At 26.3% G+C, this 20,033-nt stretch overlaps 1 protein-coding gene across 1 annotated transcript; it reads left to right on the top strand.

Annotated features, from left to right (window-relative positions):
- The first annotated feature begins 420 nt into the window (after positions 1 to 420).
- On the top strand, positions 421 to 19,615 carry LOC135922597 (U2 snRNP-associated SURP motif-containing protein-like). The gene is made up of 26 exons (XM_065457000.1): positions 421 to 480; positions 526 to 624; positions 667 to 787; positions 828 to 910; positions 963 to 1,036; positions 2,983 to 3,095; positions 3,313 to 3,440; positions 4,521 to 4,686; positions 4,799 to 5,091; positions 5,967 to 6,010; positions 6,351 to 6,455; positions 6,743 to 6,809; positions 6,938 to 7,206; positions 7,451 to 7,613; positions 7,679 to 7,758; positions 8,138 to 8,225; positions 8,594 to 8,686; positions 12,116 to 12,328; positions 12,534 to 12,660; positions 12,969 to 13,073; positions 17,452 to 17,656; positions 17,927 to 17,975; positions 18,522 to 18,632; positions 18,756 to 18,949; positions 19,099 to 19,185; positions 19,403 to 19,615. Exons 1-26 carry the CDS (start codon positions 451 to 453, stop codon positions 19,473 to 19,475), a joined length of 3,180 nt encoding a protein of 1,059 aa, XP_065313072.1. The 5' UTR covers positions 421 to 450; the 3' UTR covers positions 19,476 to 19,615.
- Positions 19,616 to 20,033: the final 418 nt, after the last annotated feature.

The following is a 20,033-nucleotide window of genomic DNA, read 5'->3' as shown; positions in this document are numbered from 1 at the left end:
ATATTCATACCACAATTCTAATTCACTATTAAATTGAGTTCAGTATCAATATCATAGGAATAAAATTTTGCTAAATATTTAATTTTACCAATAATGGCATCAGAAAACGAAGAAGAATCTTTAGAATAAAATATGAAGATCATTAACTTGTTTTTTTTATCTAAAAACTATACTTTAATTTGCGATAAAAATCTAAGAATGGGATGAAATTGGATATTTTATTATATTCTTTAGTTGAGTCAACATTTATATTATATCGATTAGTGTTATATTATAAGATTTAGCTTTCGATATAAAAGTGGCAGGACTTAAATAATATTAATAATATTCATTAGAAAATATATTTAAAAATTTTTATCAATCAGTTTTTAATAGCTGTCAAATGTCATTTTCAACTAGTGATAAGGTATCAATCTTAATATTAGAGTAAACAAAAATTATTTTTACGACATGGAAGGCCTGACTCCTGATTTTACAAGAGTTTTATTTAAATTTATTGTTAATTTCACTTTCCCTCTCCTTTAGAATATTGCCGAAGATAAACTAAAGGCATTTCAAATAGGTGCTATGAGTATGATCAAAAAGCCAACATCTAAAAAAATTCAAGAAGAAAATAAGAAAAAAGTAATTATTAAATGTAATATATTAATATTACATATATTGTAGCAAGATGAGATAGCTACGGCTGAAATATATCAAGAATTTGTATCATCTTTTCAAGAAAAAGATAGATTAGGGAAAACATTTGTTAGAGGTGAGATAGTCAATGCACAACCTGATCAAATTAGTATATTTATTAATTAATAAAAATTACTATATCTTAATAGCCACAATAAAAAGCAACAAAACTGGTCAATTATATAAGCCCGTTTCTAAACTTCAAGAAACAAGTTCTAAAAAAAAAGAAAAGGTTTTTATAATGATAATGTTTTAACACTTCTTTTTTTTAATAAATATGATAGCCAATTCTAGTTAAAAAAAAAGATGACAAAAAGAAAAAGAGTAATTTAGAACTTTTCAAAGAAGAATTGCAAAAGTAATACTTTAATAAAAATATTATGTAATAAAAAAATTTATAAATACATTCTTTGATTCATATATATTTATTTAACCCTAATCTACTTTACCTGGGTATGAAATATTATTTTAAATTTTTGATTTGAACTATTTCTATTTCCCATCATCTATATTGAACAATTTTTTAATGTTTTATTTTTTTTGTAATTAAACTATTATATATATGTTGTTAGTAATTCTTTTGTAAAATAAGATAAGTAAATTACAGTTAATTTCATTTTTAAGACAAGTTAATTATAATATATAAGCTTTTTAATAGAATTAAGCTTGTCAGTTGGAAAAAATTTAACCAGGTCAAGCATAAAATATAAGGTTTGGTTCAAAATAAAAAATTATTAGCTTGGTTCAGGGAATAAGAGCCAGGTTAGAATTTGGAAATTTTATATAGTAAAAGTTAATAACTTTTTAAATAATATCTATAATTTAAAATTTTTTAGGAAAAAAGAATTCTTTAATGAGAAAAATCAAAATTAATTTTATAAATAATCTAGTAGCCAAAGGCCTCAATAAGTGGGCCTAGAGACCTCAGATAAAATTTATGGAAGAAAACCTATCTAATATAGTGTTGTTAAATGCTTGATTTGGGTTTATTTTTGAAAATATCCTGATTAAAATTTTAGCCAAAATAATATTATATAAACCTTGAGATTTGACAAGTAGAGATCCAAACTTTTTTGCCACCAATGATCAAAATCTCCTCGCTTGCATTATATTATTTTGTCTAAAATCTTAATCTGGCCATTTTAAAAATTGACCTAAATTGAGCTGTTTAACACACCATTTATAGATATATTGTATATAATTTGAGGGCAAAATGAATATAGGGGAAAAATTTTATTAGCATAAAAATGATATTTATTCTATCTTATTTTATTCAAATATGATTTTAGTTTTAAATAATAATTTTTATGCCTCTTAAGTAGAGATCTGCAAAAGTAGGCCCAGCCTGAACCTGGGTATATTTTTTTTTTAAGAAAATTAGGTTTGGGCTGGGTTGGGCCTAATATTTTTTAAGAAAATTCAGGCTGTGTTGGGCCTTAGAAATTTTTTTAAATATATCTAAATTTATCATTTTATATTGAATTTTTTATGTAAAATAAAAATATTTGATTTTATTTTATAGAAACTAGACACTTTATAACACATATTGTTTATTTTGAATAATTATAAAAATTAATTTCTATATTCAAAAAAATTTGGGTTGGGTCAGTAAATTTTTTCAAAAAAAATTTGGGTTTGCATTGGGTTGAGCAAAATTTTTTAAAAAAATTTTGGGCCAAGTTGGGCTTGAAAAGAAAAACAATTGCTCAAATAAATGATTCTTTTAAAAACCTATCTTCTAAATTTGCTCTTTATTTTTCAAAATACTTTCTAAAAATGTGAGGAAAATTCATCTATGATAAAAAAATATAAAGTTGAGAAATTCTGTTCTATAAAAAAATACTACTTTTATCAGTTAAAATTACTAATTAAATTTTATAATTATGAGAGAATTACCATTAAATTAATTTATAATGATATATTTCTGTAAAAAAATTAAAATTTATAAAAAATGCAAGAATGGTAAAAAATAGGGGTATTGAGATTTTTTTATATTCTTTTTATCAGTACTGCTCAAATTCCAAATGGGATAAAATGCAATAAATATTGTTTACATATTTTGTGTTCACATCATGTGAGTTGTCTGTTCAAAAACAATTTAGTATTTTAATTTCCATAATATTTTTCAAAAGGCTATTTTTTTTATATAAAATACTAAAAAATTTAAAAAAAATTTTTTTTATTGCTTCATTTTAAATTATGCTCTCTAATTATCTCTATCTAATTATCTCTATCTAATAAGAGATGTTAATTATATATTTACAAAAAATGAATTCAATGTTAATAATCAAAACATTAATCAAGAATACAAGAGGAAAGACAAGAAAGGAACAAACTAAAGCAAGAATTGAGAGAATCAATTAATAAAGGTGGAAAAATTGATCCAGCCATTGAGTCCTGGCTTTCTACCGATAAAGGTTGATTAATCATACAGTTTTTTTAAATATATTAATTAAGAAAATAGAAAAATAACGATTTTTTGAAAAATGAAAATTAATGTGAAAATAACGATTTAAAAAAAAATGAAAATAAATATTAGAAAATAGAAAGATAATGATTTTGAAAAAATATGAAAAAGAAATTGAGATGTATATAAATATCAAATTAAATTTTATAATTCAATTATATGTAAAGATGAAGACCATCTTTCGCCGTCGCTTGGAGGGATGCCTTCCCATCTCAGCTCTGCACCAGGAATGAGTGATCAATGGGACTCTGACCCTAATACCACCAACATATTTTTGGCGAATCTTAATCCTAAAGTAGCAGATTAAATATCAATCATTTTTTCATTTTTTTTTGGAAAGTTCACTTGTTTTTCTATTTAGTTCTGGAATAAATGGTAAAAAAGCCTGATTTTTAAGAGAAGTATTGAGTTAATAAGAGTATAATATATATTTACAAATCAAATTGCGAAATAAATGGACTAAGCTTACAAGAGACAAGGCTAAGAATACCTCAGGCATATTAAAATAATTGGTGAAAACTAAATTTTATTACAAAAATAAAAAGATGAATAGAATATATAAAGGAATAGAAATAGGGGGAAAATGATATGATAATTTTTTTATAATATATATAAATAAAAAGAATTAGAAAAAATTATAAAAATATAATAAGAATTAAAAAAAAAGGATATAGACAATGAATAGAAGGGTGAGAATATATTATAAGATCATAAATAAGAAATAGTATGACCCTGCTATATTAAAGTCTTTATCTCGGTCATTTTTGGAAGTGGTTAAGTGATGCAACTTATTAAAAGATAAAGTGCCCTACATCCATTTAATAAATACTCATAATTTCAAAACCAGTTGAGTGTCCAAACGAAACCCTTTTTTTTATCAAAAGAATACTCTTTAATCTTAGATATTTATTTAAAAAAATTACTTATAGCCGTTTTAAATAATTCCGTTTTCTCTCTCTCTAGATTTTTATTAATATTTTTCATATCATTTAAGAAATCTAAAATAAATTGGGTGCACATTTAAAATTAAGGAATAACCATCGCCTTTTTAATTGCATTATTTACAGATTTTATTGATATTCTACCAAATTCCTTCTTTTTGGATTATTTTTTCTTTTCTTAAAAATAAAAATTGAAAAAGGCTTAGTTTTCGTGTCTCAGAAACTGACCGATTTTAGCTTGATTTCTTAGATGCTTAATCAATTTTCCCACTAAAAACTAGAATATGCCTTATGGCAATCAGCTTTTAATTTAAATAACACCAAGTCATATATATATTTCTATCTTATTATTATTATATATACTTAAACCCCCATTTTTCATTTCTAGAAAGATGCTTTTATTTGAAATACTATTTTAATTAACAAAAAACTAGGTCAATGAAGAAAAGCTCTGTGAGTTGTTCGGGGAATTCGGGCCTCTAGCGAGTGTCAAAATAATGTGGCCTAGGACAGAGGAGGAGATAGCCAGAAACAAAAATTGTGGTTTTGTGGCCTACATGAATCGTAAAGATGGCGAGAAAGCATTGGAGAAACTTAGAGGTTTTTTTTGACTAACGTAGTTTATATAAGGTTAGAAGGAATGAAAGAATGAAGAGAAGAGAATAATAAATTTTTATAAATAACTATTTCTTATGTACCATTAAAATACCAGGTATAGACCTCCAGGGTTACGAAATGAAACTCGGCTGGGGCAAGCCGGTTCCTATTCCGCCTCATCCTATATACATCCCGCCCCACATGTTGGAGCTCACGCTTCCTCCTCCACCCTCTGGTCTCCCTTTCAACGCCCAACCTGTCAAAAAAACTCGCAAAGATCAAAATGATGATGAAAAAGAAGATAGAATTGAAACGAATGCAATTGAAGACGATGGTGAGGGATTTAATTTGACCCCAGGAGGTATTATGCCACCCCTCGATGTTCATGGGAGGAAAAAGTTTGAGAAGGTAGTTATTTTCCTAATATATACACTTTAGAAAAAGAAGCTTTTTTTGAACCTAGTACTTTTTGTGTAATTAAGATGCGAAACATGTATATTATTATCAGATACAAGAATCTGGTAATTAGCGAAATTATTATATTCCTCCTATTTAACTAACCAGCATTTTCATATTTACACTCAATGTATATGATAGAAGAAACAATTAATTGTGTTATAGGTGGATATTAATCCAAATAAGGATTTGAAGATTTGGATGAACAAGAATGACAAATAATTATGAATCAATATTGTATATTCATCACATGAGATAATATTTGTATATCTTAACTTATGTGGATGGATTATATTAAATACTAATATGTGCAACTAAAAAAATAAGATGCTAAATTTTTTTTGATAAATATTTTATAATTAAAAAATAACTGGCATGAATTTTCGATTTATTCTTATTTTTATTATAGATACAAAAATCTCAGATTATAGCAAGATCCATTTTTTTCCCAAATGGATCATACAGAATTGAATACTTAGTTAACCATTCTTTCAATGTTTTAAGCCACCATAATTATATAAAATATAATATATTCTAATTCTGATATTTCGCCTATTTTTTTTTGTAAAACCTAAATTATTAGCCAAATTATTATTAAAATGATTTTATTTAAAATTGTTATTTTTAAAAAAATATTTATGTGATTTAATATGGTTTTCTTATTCAAACTGGAAACATTTTCTTTATATTATATATGTTTGTTTTTAAACTAATTCATCGAATATTTTTTTGTAATTATTAATTTTTTTTAGAATCAATTTTATTTTCCTTCTTTTGACCATTTCCGATGGATGGATAGATGTATATACAGTATTTTTTTATTTTAGACTCTCCACTCGGCTACCGTTAGGGTTGTCATACCTACCGAAAGGTTAACCATTCTTTTCCCCTTATTAAATATTATTTTTTCTTTCTCGATGTCTTTCTTATCGTCTATATCACTTTTTTTTAAAAAAATAGAAATTTACCATTTTAGGTTATATTGCCTTAATTACCTTTTTACTTTTTTTGATACACCATATCTCGATTTTTATTAGACCACTGGATCCTTTATAAAATTTAGATTATTTAGGTCGGTCAAATTGTGCTAAAATTAATCAAGTTACCAAATGGCGTCTGCCATTTAAACCAGATATATCTTCTCTAAAAAAATGACTCATAATCATCCTATATATATATATGTATATTTTTTTAAACACATTATTTTACAGGCCTTTGCTTTGTCTAATCCATAGAATGATTGAATTCGTTATAAGGGAAGGCCCCAGATTTGAAGCTATGATTATGAACAGGGAACTGAAGAATCCCATGTTTAGGTTGAGACACATATTTTTTCCCTATTATCGTAAAAAAAAGGAACAGAAAGTTTAAAGAAAATTTATATCTAAAATTTTAAGTTCAATATTTAAATTAATGATTTTATATTTTTAAGAATTGGAACTAGTTAAATAGCTCAAAAGCCAGGTTCTTCAATCCCTAACTAAAAAATAAAAGGAGCTAAAAAGTTGAGTTTTATTTGCCTATATCCCCTTTGCTTCAATTTTTGTATAACTAATTCGCACTATTCAAAAAAAGTTTAATATTTTAAAAAATTTATATAAAGGTTCTTATTCGACAACAAAAGCCCTGCTCACATATATTACCGCTGGAAATTGTTTTCCATTTTGAACGTGAGATTTATCAATGATTTTAATTTATTATATTTAGTTTTCCTAAAAAATAGAATATGTTTCATTTAGAGTAGGTATTACATAAAAGATAGAGGAAAAATAATTTTGAAATTAATTTTTTTTCTTAGGGTGATACGCCTACCGAATGGCGGACCAAGAAGTTTAGGCTTTTCAAGGGCGGATCTTACTGGCAGCCTCCTCCGCCTTTCAATACCTTCTCAGCAGCATCAAATCCACCTATTAATCCTACCATTCAAATATCGTCTTCATCTTTATCCACTGGCAAAACAAATCAACAATTGCCTGAGAGTTTGCTACCTGAAAGTGAACTCAGACACAGCAATACAGAAAGATATCCGAGGCGGGAGCCTGAGCCCAGAGAACTATTGAGCCAGAGGTTTCCCTTTATATATTTATCCAATATACAGAGATGTACTGATACCATTTTTTGCTAATCTCAATAGCTGTCCCTATACTGCCTGGTATTTGGTCATTACCAATTACAGAGTATCCATGCTATTAAATTCTCGCTTGATTGATTTATTAATTATTAATTTAATATAATATAGTGATACATCTGCACTCTTATATTTATTGGAGTGTTTATTTGATACAATATAATATGATGTTTATGTTTTAAGGCAAAGGGACAGATTGGAAAACATGTTACGCAAGTTAACCACGGATAGAGAAAAGGTATGTGAGGCGATGCTATTTTGCGTTGATCATTCCGAAGCGGCCCAAGAAATCGTAGAATGTTTGCACCAGTCACTTACTATCCCTCAAACCCCGTTACTCAAAAAAGTTATTTTATACTGAATCCAATATCAAAAATTATCAAAATTTATCTTTAAATATAAAAACAACAGTTATCTAGAATTTACCTCATATCCGATATATTGTACAATTGCAGTTCCAAAGCTCCCAACGTGTCTTATTTCAGGAAAAGGTTTGTATAAATATATTTAAATATCCGAAGTTTTTAGAAAATATTCACTAATAAAATTATTATATTTTCTTTTAAGGGGAATCAATATCGAATAAATTAATCACCTCACTAATATTAAACCTAAATTATGCTTAATATTTTATTTATTTAAATTTCTTATATTTATAATAACAATTATTTAATAATAAAATATGTTTGTAATGAATAGTATGGTTGGGTTTAAATTAGATTGCCAACTGCATTGCTCGTTTCATGATATAATTAGCTACTTTTGAAAAATGAATATTAAAATATACATAAGAAAAGATTATTATAGCTTTGAAAGAAAGAAAGTTTACAAAAGAAAATTTTATTTATTTTATAATAAAAAATATCTAAGCTTTCAAAGACAATTGCCCGCCATTTTCAGGGATATACAAAAATGTTACAAGGACATCAAAGCCAGATTGAAGGCCGAACAGTTTAAAGTGAGTAGTAATTATTTTATATTACACTATATGTTAAAAGCTAAATCAGAACTAAATAATATATCCTAATATTTAACTTTCACAGTAATATATTTATATTATCTTTGATTTAAAATTTTTATAAAAATTCTACATTTTTATAAGGTTTGCTTAAAGTATTCATAAATGAGAATATGCGTTTCTTAGTTTAAAATATTTAAAAAAAAAATTAAATTAAGAAAAGAATGAGTTTCAATTCATTAAAAAATTTGAACTAATTTCTTTAGTGAATATTAACGTAAGCTGATGATTTGGGAAATTTATTAGGGTTTTTATTAATTTTTTTATTAATCACATTAAAAAAATTTTTTAAATATACTTTGACACAGCAAAAAATCATGAGTTGCTTAAAGGCTTGGGAGGATTGGGATATATATCCCGGAGATTACATATGCCAGCTACAAAACATCTTCCTAGGATTGGTTAATAAAAAAATAAATATAGATTCAAATTTTTTATCATTGTAAGTATAGAGTTTTCTGTACTTTAATTTCACCACAATCGACTTCAAAGTATTCTATAAACTTGGGAGATATTTTAGGAAAAAATTCGGATAAATGTGTTTCAAAAATTTTAAGAAATTGAAGTTACCGATTTATTAGGAATAAACTAGAAAACCCTAAAGGGTCTGCCTTAGTGTTGTTAATTTGCTTGGTCGAAAAATTTACGATCCAATTTGGTGCTCAAGCCTGCTCTGAGCACGAACCCGGAGCACATACCTATAAGACCCGGGGTTCAGACACATGGTTTAGGCCCAGGGTTCAGATGTATAATGTTATTCAAAATAATTCAAGTAAAGATTATTTACCAAAAGTAAAAGCAAAATGCAGTGGTGTTTTCTGGGCTAGATAGTAAAGCTCTGCAAGCAACTCAGCTTCAGGTTAAAAAATTTTAATCGGGTCCACCAGAGTTTAAAAATACCAAAAAAATAGGATTAAAATGAGTTATTATGTTGGTTATCCGAGCTATTATTTCTAGCCATACGACTTTTGCTACGATTCTAAAAATCACTTTTTTCTAAATAAGTTATAAATTAGAGTTTTTCTGGGATTAAGACAAGGACAATTAGTATTAAATTTAACTCTATACAAAAATTAAAATGCTTTTCATTTAAAATTTAAAATTAAAATATTTTCAGACTCAGGTAAAAAGAAGGTGTTAGAGCCTTAAAATCAATAGGTATGGCTGTGATAGGGTTTTAAAATAAATTGAAATGGGCTCAGGCCAAAAAAAAATGAATTTGCAGAGCTCTATCTCTGGTAGAGTAAACATGTTTTTTAATTACCTACAGTAAGTGCGAATCTGGCTAAGCATACAAAAATGAATGGGAATTTTTTATAATCATTGATTTCAGGATTCAAAAAAAAATTTATTATTATATTAAATGTAATAATGTGATGTGATTCAATGTAAATTAATTAAAATAACACATTTACTTTTAAAAACTTGAAATAAAATGTTGAGAAAAACATTATTATTTTTAAAACTTCTAGTAATTTAACTTTTAAAACTTATATTAATTCATTTTAAATTTACGAATTAATTTTAAGCTTCTAGCAATTTTTTAAAAATTATAGCTCAGAAAATATACGATTATAGACGGGACATTTGCAGCAATAAAATTTAAAACTTACCTGGATGATTTATCATCCATTTTGCCATTGAATTCCCTCATAATTATGGATAATGCGCCTACTCAACGTGTTATACAATAACTAAAAATTATCCAAATTTAGCATATCTTCCACCTTATTACCTGATTTTTTTTGGCGTTTTTAAAAATCAATATATCCCAAACCAAATAACAGAATCCATATAATCGAGGCAATTACTTCCTTTTGCTTAATTTCACTAATTATGATTTCAAAGCCTTCTAATCACATACGATACGATATATCGAAGAGGAAATCCGAACGACTTATTTAATAGATAATTACACTAGATTATTATCAGAGACCTGCAGATACCATTTGTACGGCCCTGCCCGGATTTTTTTATAAAAAAATTTTTTGATTAATTTTTCAAAAATTATCTTCGGCCCGGCCCTGTATTTTTTTAAAAATTATTTTATTTATTTATGCTTTTTATAGCTAATAATGGTCATATCAAATATTTTGGTTTTAAAATACCTGGATATTTTTTTAAAAAAAAATTTCAGACCCAGCCCAAGTATATGACCAGAGCCGGGCCTGCAGGTCTCTTATTATTATATAATATGGATATATTTCGTTATATTATGTACAATATAGAAAAATAAATACTAAATAAAGATTTCACAAGTCATTTTCGAAACTATAATATAAGAAAGGTAAATTTAATAGAAAATAAAATAAACAATAAAAAAATTATTATAATTTGACCTTAAGTTTTACCCAAAAAGAAATTATGTATTTTTTAACTCATTCAAAAAAAGTCTTCCAGTTTATAGATGAAAGTTAATTTTATAAAAACCTTGGCATAAAGCAAATTTTAAAGAAAAAAAGATTATTTTAATTTTTTTTATAAGTTTAAATTGTTTTAAATTGCAAATGTGTTATTTTAATTATTTTTGCAAACAAAATATTTTTATCTGGATGGATTTTAATTTAATCGTCAACATGTTTTATTAATTCATCATAACACTATAGAGAAAATTTAAAAAAAAAATTTTTTTATTCAATTCTTCAACTTTCACTTTCAACTATAATTTTAAAAATGAAATAAATCGAATATAATAATTTTATGGCGCCAAATATATAAAACAAAAAATTAATTAAATTAATTCAGTATTTTTGTTTATTTTTATATTTTAAAATTTCTAAAAAATTAAATATATTAAAAATAAATGTTAAAATTTGGAATCTTGTTCTTATAGAACATCTTCCTATTCGCCCTGACTTCGAAAATACTTAAATTTGAATTAAATTTAAGACGAATAGTCCTTTACCTGATCCCATAAAATTTCTAATTTATCGTTTATTAAGAAAACAAAGTGATTTTTCGTACGTTATAAAAATCGTATAACTGGAAATAATAGATCGGTTAACCAACATAATAACTCATTTTAATCTTATTTTTTTGATATTTTTAAACCCTAAGTGGGCCCAATTAAAATTTTTTAACCCAAAGCTGGGTTTCTTGCAGTCCTTTACTATCTAACCCCAGAAAACACCATTGCGTTTTGCTGCTTCTCTACTTTTGATAAATAATTTATATTTGAACTATTTGGAATAACAATATTCACCTGAACCCGTGTCTGAATTACAAGTTCGTGCTCAGGGCTGGTTTAGTCGATTTTAGACCCACGGGTCTGGATTTTAAAACCAATTTATAACACTAATCAGCCTTATGTAAAAGTGCCTAACTGGTTATTTTGTAATTAGAAAAAGTTTTAGAGAATCTTTTTGTATTTTGAATGATAGACATTAAATCATTTTTTAATGGCAAGATTGGTACAAAGGTTACGACGTGCCTTGCAACCCCAAAGACATGGGGGTTGGGCATTTGGTGCAATTTTTTTAGGTCAGTTTTTTTTTCGAAAGCGAATCTGCTCTTCTCTTCTCTAGAAAGAAGAAAGAAAGAAAGAGCTCACTCAGGTTTGGCTTGTTTTATTCAACCAGTGTAAATAATCCTTTTAGGGAAAATACTGTTTTTTAGTTCCTTTAGTGAAATCAAACTATAATCTAGTATACTACAACAGCCAAACAATTTTTATTTACTAGCCTTATTTAGCCAAAAATAGATTGGCTTTAGTATTTTAGCAAATTAAAAATAATTATTTTCAACAGGATTCCCGAGTTGGGAAATTATTTAACCATCTATTTTTTTGAAAATCTCCTAACATATACTATATTTCTATAAATAAAAAACAGCAAACAGATATCAATGTCAGAACCAATATTCTATACAAACGATACCAAGAACCTTTGCTGAGCTTGATAAATAACGGTCAAAATTCGTTCGCTCAAAAACAAGAATCATTATCATTTCAGCTAAATCAGGATACAGAAGGTTTCGACTTGGACGGCGCACCTCTGGATATTGCTGGTAACGAATCGGAATTGTTGGCGGACAAACGGTCGCGGGTTATTAAAGATTTTAAAAAATGCTATTTTTTAAACGAAGTTAACCTTCAATTTATGTTCTTCAAAAATAATTTTTAACGTTATTAGTATAATAGGAGTAAGATTTTGTTTTTAACCAACCCCCTCACTTACTCTATCTACTCAAATAAGGCGAGAATAAAAATAAAGTTATCTTTATATCCATATAACTTATTGATAAAATCAGAGTGACATAGCCCCAACAAAACTCTCCATCTATGAAGATTTATATTCGGATAACGACGAAAACAGCAAGCTGGAAGACATAGATGGGCTACCTTTTACCAATCTCAAAAATCCCGTTTTAGACAATTGTATAATTTAACTACCTTTTTGTTTATTTATTAGCATATTTTTTGTTTTTTTAATATTTTTCTACCAATATATAGCTTATTACAGTCACATAGTGTAATTTTCAAACACCGTTTTTTTTCAAAAGTAACTTTTATAACGGGTTAATTAGATTGAAAAAATACATACATTTATTTAAAAAAGAACATTAAATGATTTAAAAAAAATACATGCATATATCCTGTTTAATTAATCATTTTGATTTTTTTTGACAAATTTGTAGTAACTAATTGAATCATAAAATTAGTATCATATTTTTAAATATTGATAGCATCCACATTACAAAATGCCAGCATTAATACCACTGCTAACATAGTCGGGGCATTTGTTAAATCCAAATGGGAAGAGGTGGATGAAACTACTTTGCAAGCCCAAGGTATATTTATAATGTTAATATCGTCGGTCTAGAATTGGAGTGCTCCACTCGACATTTTCAAAATTTTTGAGTTAGAAGTGGATAATAACTTATTTATTCCTAATATATATAAAAATAAAAACTAGATTAAAAAATATTAATTTTTGCCAAAGTTATAGCTCTGTCAATTTTGCTCTATTTGCATATAACGATGTAATTTTTGCTTCATATGCATGCCCTATCATATTATCTTATTTAATCACGTGTTGTATTTCCCTCCTTTTTTAATTTTTTGCTTTCCATATTGAATCGTATAATTTTCATTACATTTATCTCTATTCCTATATGTCGAGGTAAATTTTATATTATTACATATTATAAATTAAATATTTGAATTATTATGTATTCGTTTGTTAATATAATAAATTTCATTTTTTTTATTTAATCAAGCTGGCAATTTTTGATAATGTTGGATATCTATTTTTATTTAATTTCCACCAGTCTAATGGATTTGTATTATTACAAATTGTGGCTTCATCCACATATTTGCTTATTTCTAAGTTATTATTGTTGTGACTAGGTTTAACCTGATATATTTTATAAAACCCTTAATTTCTAGTTTTAAATAAACATGGAAAAAAAATCATGAAGCATTACCATAAAAACAGGGCTAAGAACCGACTCTCAAAATTTTACTGAATCCAAATTCTTTTTTTAAACTAGGAATTTATTAGGTGATGTAAATATAAAAGTTATTTATTTAATCAAAATAATCTCTGGCAATTTTTGATAATTTTGGATATCTATTTTTATTTAATTTCCACCAGTCTAATGGATTTCTATTATTATAAATTGTGGCTTCATCTACATATTTGCTTATTTCTAAGTTATTATTGTTGTGACTAGGTTTAACCTGATATATTTTATAAAACTCTTAATTTCTAGTTTTAAACAAACAAACATGGAAAAAAAATCATGAAGCATTACCATAAAAACAGGGCTAAGAACCAACTCTTAAAATTTTACTGAATCCAAATTCTTTTTTTAAACTAGGAATTTATTAGGTGATGTAAATATAAAATTTATTTATTTAATCAAAATAATCTCTGGCAATTTTTGATAATTTTGGATATCTATTTTTATTTAATTTCCATCAGTCTAATGGATTTCTATTATTACAAATTGTGGCTTCTTCCACTTATTTGCTTATTTCTAAGTTATTATTGTTGTGACTAGGTTTATAACCTGATATATTTTATAAAACCCTTAATTTCTAGTTTTAAATAAACATGGAAAAAAATCATAAAGCATTACCATAAAAACAGGGCTAAGAACCAACTCTCAAAATTTTACTGAATTACCTTCTCATAATTTAAATAAAGATTACATAAAATTAAATTTGATTAAATAATTGTTTAACATGTATCACAATTTTTTTATATTTCCAGAAGCATAGCAAATGAAAGAAAAAGACTAAAGGAATGTGGTGAGGCCTACATCAATATCAAAGGTGATTTGAAAAGAGCAAGGATGGTTCAGAATGATCATTCCAATAAATGTAAATTTCAGTGTCATCTAGATCAGAGTAAAATTATTCATGAGGTTTTTTGGAGCTTAGCTGATGAAGCTAAAGGTTCTTTCTATAGCAAATATATTGTTAGGACTCCATGTAAAAGAAGGATAAAAGATTCTTTAAATTATAAAAACTATTCATACTTATATTTTTTTGAAGTGGAGAATGTTAAAGTTAGAGTCTGCAAACAATTTTTTTTACAAACACTTGATATTAGTAATAAACAAATTAGTTACAAATAAAAAGGTTCCGTTTTTGAAATTTTTATTGATTTTAATTTAGTGAACGGTATGTGGTTAAATTTGAATTTTTTCGAAGCAGAATGGTAATCGAAATAATTATTTGAAGTCATTTCAATTACCTCAAATGGGTTTTTGCGATTAGTACCTCTTATTAATCTATAAAGAGTTAGAGGGCTATGGATCTCATTTTTTCTTAAACATCTTTCTATTTGGCTATGTATTTAATCTACCTCTTGTAAAATCGAATGGTCTGGAGCACCATATTTGATTTGTATTGTTTCGATTTGACTGGTCGTGTTATTTGCTAAATAATGTTTTAAACCATAAATTATAATAGAATTTTTATTTTGGGCGACACAGGAATCAGCCCACAGAATTAGATGAGGGATATTTGGAAATTTTTATAATATCGCATCTACTAATGCTATCACACTGCAAGCTATGTCATTACCAGTTCTTCCGGTTTGGCCTTGATGCCAAATAGCACAATAACCACGTTTGTCTTAACTGCAATATGCAGTTTCATTATAAACTGATAATTTTCTTTTATAATAAGAAGATCCAACCTCAGATCTTGGTAAGGTTATGACATTTAAGGTCAAATGATATGACTAAAAATTTTTTTGACCTAGCTGTCCATACCTCTTTCAATACTCGTCTCAACATAATCGTCATGGTGCTTATTGTAGTTACAAATATCTTCTTCATTCATATATTCTTTATTAATTAAATACCGCTCACATTTATCGCACCTATATTTTACTGGTTTAGCAAATCCTATATTAAAACTATTTTTAAATATTGTTGTATAATAATGCGCCTTAACAGGAATTCTCGATAATTCATCACATTTTTTAGAATATAGATCATAAAGTATTTTAAAATTGAGACTTCTATCAAAGTATTCCTTGGAAGAATCTTTTCGCCTGTAATGAGAATGGACCTTTGGAATGGAGTTTATGTGATCGATGATGAAATCTTTATCTTGATCAGAAATAACTTTTTTAGTATTTTTACCTTTTCTAGGAGCCAAATAAGTTCCATTATTTTGGTATAAATGTTTAAAAAAATAACTAATTCGTTTATTACTAATATCAAGTGTTTGTAAAAAAAATTGTTTGCAGACTCTAACTTTAACACTCCACTTCAAAAAAATATAAGTATGAATAGTTTTTATAATTTAAAGAATCTTTTATCCTTCTTTTACATGGAGTCCTAACAATAAATTTGCTATAGAAAGAACCTTGAGCTTCATCAGCTAAGCTCCAAAAAACCTCATGAATAATTTTACTCTGATCTAGATGACACTGAAATTTACATTTATTGGAATGATCATTCTGAACCATCCTTGCTCTTTTCAAATCACCTTTGATATTGATGTAGGCCTCACCACATTCCCTTAGTCTTTTTCTTTCATTTGCTATGCTTCTAGAAATATTAAAAAATTGTGATACATGTTAAACAATTATTTTATCAAATTTAATTTTATGTAATCTTTATTTAAATTATAAGAAGGTAATTCAGTAAAATTTTGAGAGTTGGTTCTTAGCCCTGTTTTTATGGTAATGCTTTATGATTTTTTCCTTAAAACTAGAAATTAAGGGTTTTATAAAATATATCAGGTTATAAACCTAGTCACAACAATAATAACTTAGAAATAAGCAAATATGTGGATGAAGCCACAATTTATAATAATAGAAATCCATTAGACTGGTGGAAATTAAATAAAAATAGATATCCAAAATTATCAAAAATTGCCAGAGATTATTTTGATTAAATAAATAAATTTTATATTTACATCACCTAATAAATTCCTAGTTTAAAAAAAAGAATTTGGATTCAGTAAAATTTTGAGAGTTGGTTCTTAGCCCTGTTTTTATGGTAATGCTTCATGATTTTTTTTCCATGTTTATTTAAAACTAGAACTTAAGGGTTTTATAAAATATATCAGGTTAAACCTAGTCACAACAATAATAACTTAGAAATATACAAATATGTGGATGAAGCCACAATTTGTAATAATACAAATCCATTAGACTGGTGGAAATTAAATAAAAATATATATCCAACATTATCAAAAATTGCCAGCTTGATTAAATAAAAAAAATGAAAAACAAACTAATACATAATAATTCAAATATTTAATTTATAATATGTAATAATATAAAATTTACCTCGACATTAAAATAGGAATAGAGATAAATGTAATGAAAATTATACGATTCAATATGGAAAGCAAAAAATTAAAAAAGGAGGGAAATACAACACGTGATTAAATAAGATAATATGATAGGGCATGCATATGAAGCAAAAATTACATCGTTATATGCAAATAGAGCAAAATTGACAGAGCTATAACTTTGGCAAAAGTTAATATTTTTTAATCTAGTTTTTATTTTTATATATATTAGGAATAAATAAGTTATTGTCCACTTCTAACTCAAAAATTTTGAAAATATCGAGTGGAGCACTCCAATTTTAGACCGACGATATATTTACTATTATAATGCGTCTTTGGAAATTTGGGGGTAGAAAAAATCTAAAGATATAATATAAAATTTTCTAATAATATTTAAAATCGAAGTAATGACCACATCCAAATGGGAAACACTAGAGGATCCCGAAAAATACTATACGGAAATTCAAAATACTCCACCTTCTGAGCATGACGACGAAACGGATGCGCCGATCAATAACGGATTGTTTTCTCAAAGATTACATGCCGGAGAGGAAGAAGAGGATATAGACGGAGAAGCAATGGTGGAACCAGCCTTGGCATCTACCTTAAAGTTTATTTCTTCCGTTTTTTTTATATATCATTTTTTTACTTTCAAATGTTTTCAATACTCTCTTCCTATGTCTTTCCTTTAATTTCATTTATCCTTTCAATATAAAACAGTCTTGATCCCCTCTATATTGGTATCTTGTTCTTTTATTTCTTTTTCCATTATTCCATACTGTTTTCTCTTCCTCTTTGCCAATATATTTTTTCTTTTAGAAGTAAAAATTGGTAAGTTTCTTTATTAAATAAATGAATAAATGTTATTCATTTGATCTAGCATGGAACACATTAGCCAGGACAAGCGTTCCAAATTGAGGGAAATCGAGGTAATATTATACTATACACATAGTTTGATTTTTGAATATTTAAATATTGATCGTTATCAAGAAGCTGAATTAGTAGGAAATAAATGAATAAATACACGGATTGGATGAGTTTATTTAAAATGAAATTTATTTAATATATCGTCGCCTGAAAATTGCATTATTCAATCTCCATTTAATATTAAAGAAGAGCAATTACAAAAATTAACTTTCTATATTTTGAATATGATGGTATAATCTTGTTTTGGAAATTTAACTTTATTTTATATTTTAATGTAAATAGATAGTATAATTAAAATAAAATGATTTATGTAAAGCCATTTTTGACTAACCTAATTCTCAAGCTACATTCTTTATCTTAGCTTTTTAACATAATTTTTCAATAGCTTTTATAACTACTAAATTTGTATTTTCTAAATAATTTTTTTTCTCTCATTTATTATACTGGTATAATTTATATTTTATGGCTGTTTATTGATTAAGACATAAATATTTTTTCGAAGCAAAAGTAACACTAATTATTTCGTTTTTTTAATATCCATCACACAGTTGAAAGTGATTCAATATCAAGATGATTTGGAAAGCGGAAAAATAAGCAAAAAGTTTGGGTTAAGCCAGCAGGAACAAGTCCAGAAATACAGAATTAAACTCTTGAACTCTGTAAAAATAATATATAACACCATTTTTCAAATAATGACCACTTTACAAAATTATATTTTATATATTTTTACTTTTTTTATGAATAATTTTTTTTAATATTTAACTGTTCTCCTTTTTCTTAAGCCCAATTACTCCGATATACGTTCAACAAATAACACTCCTCACAAATCTTCATCCTCTAACACTCACTCTGAACAACATAAGAAATCCAGACAAGGATCCAGGGAGGCACCCAAAGATTCCTCTAATAAACACTCGTCCACTGGTAGTCGGAAAAAAAGCAAAGACGAGGGCAGCAGTAGTAATAAAAAGCGAAGGTAGATAAATAACAGAAAAAAATATAATAAAGGAAGAAGGAAAGAAAAAAGAGCAATGCTAAATTATAGGAAGAGCTAACAAACTTGAAATTTATTGATTTTTATTATTATTTTTCTAATAAAAATGTTTGAAATCAAAATGATATCAGATCTGTTTCGACAAATTCATCTTCGTCCAAAAGAGTTCGCAGGAAATCTAACGATGATGGAAAAAACAAGAAAAACAAAGAACATAAGTTAATTTTCATATATTTTAAGGAAAAAAATGAAGTTTTAAAATAAGAAAATTGTGAACATATTGTTTATAAAAATGCAAATAATTAATTTTTGTCTAAACACATTTTTGTTAGATTGCTTAATTTGATTGGATTGGAAATAATTTTTTTTTGCTATAGTAGTTTCTGATAATATTGAGAATTATATTTTAAAATTATTTTATTAATTTATTTTTAGAAAAGATGACCGGAAGGACAAAAATTCGGAATCGTCTAAAAAACATGGCAGCTATCATTCTTCCAAAAAATGAATAAAGATATTTCTAATATTTATGCCATAAAAATTATATTTATATTGTACATTATTCATATTGTTTCGTTTAACAATCGATCATAAAATTTAGGAAAATAAGATGAAACAATTTTAAGATGAGATGAATTTGGCCAGTCCGAAAAAGTAATATATAAAATGTCCGTTATTTTTTGTTAACCAAATATAACCTGTTATAATTAATTTAACCTGTATCAGAAAAATATATGATTCACCAAAAATTTAATAATCCTTGGTCGGGCCTAATTTTTTTTTAAAACTTTAACAGTCTAGAAAATTAAAGAAATCGGGCTGGTCCTATACTCTGTTTATTTTATATCAGTTTATATTTAAGAATCAATTGTATAAATCCTAAAAATTTCTTGAATTAAAAAAAATATGATCAGGTTTCACATTTATCTCCGTCTTTTTATAAGGATCATTTATAAGTAATATAATATTCACCTGCCATGCCTTATTCCATATCTAATTTCGGCGTCTACTAATTCGTTTGATATGAAAGCCCTTTAAACTAATTAAAGAAATTGACAAGCTCGTC

The sequence above is a fragment of the Gordionus sp. m RMFG-2023 genome, chromosome 1 (genome assembly GCF_954871325.1).
Source record: "Gordionus sp. m RMFG-2023 chromosome 1, tfGorSpeb1-WG-v2, whole genome shotgun sequence".
NCBI lineage: Eukaryota > Metazoa > Nematomorpha > Gordioida > Chordodea > Parachordodidae > Gordionus > Gordionus sp. m RMFG-2023.
The sequence above is the reverse complement of the archived record's forward strand: the minus strand, read 5'-3'. Positions and strand labels throughout refer to the sequence as shown.

What these genes read in the sequence shown, in the direction of transcription:
- LOC135922597 (XM_065457000.1), top strand. Translation starts at nt 451, where the DNA reads ATGGAAGGCCTGACTCCTGATTTTACAAGA. An exon ending in CTGGCTTTCTACCGATAAAG is followed by an intron (nt 3,096 to 3,312) that starts GTTGATTAATCA and finishes TTATATGTAAAG; the next exon opens with ATGAAGACCATCTTTCGCCG. An exon ending in GTTGTCATACCTACCGAAAG is followed by an intron (nt 6,011 to 6,350) that starts GTTAACCATTCT and finishes ATTATTTTACAG; the next exon opens with GCCTTTGCTTTGTCTAATCC.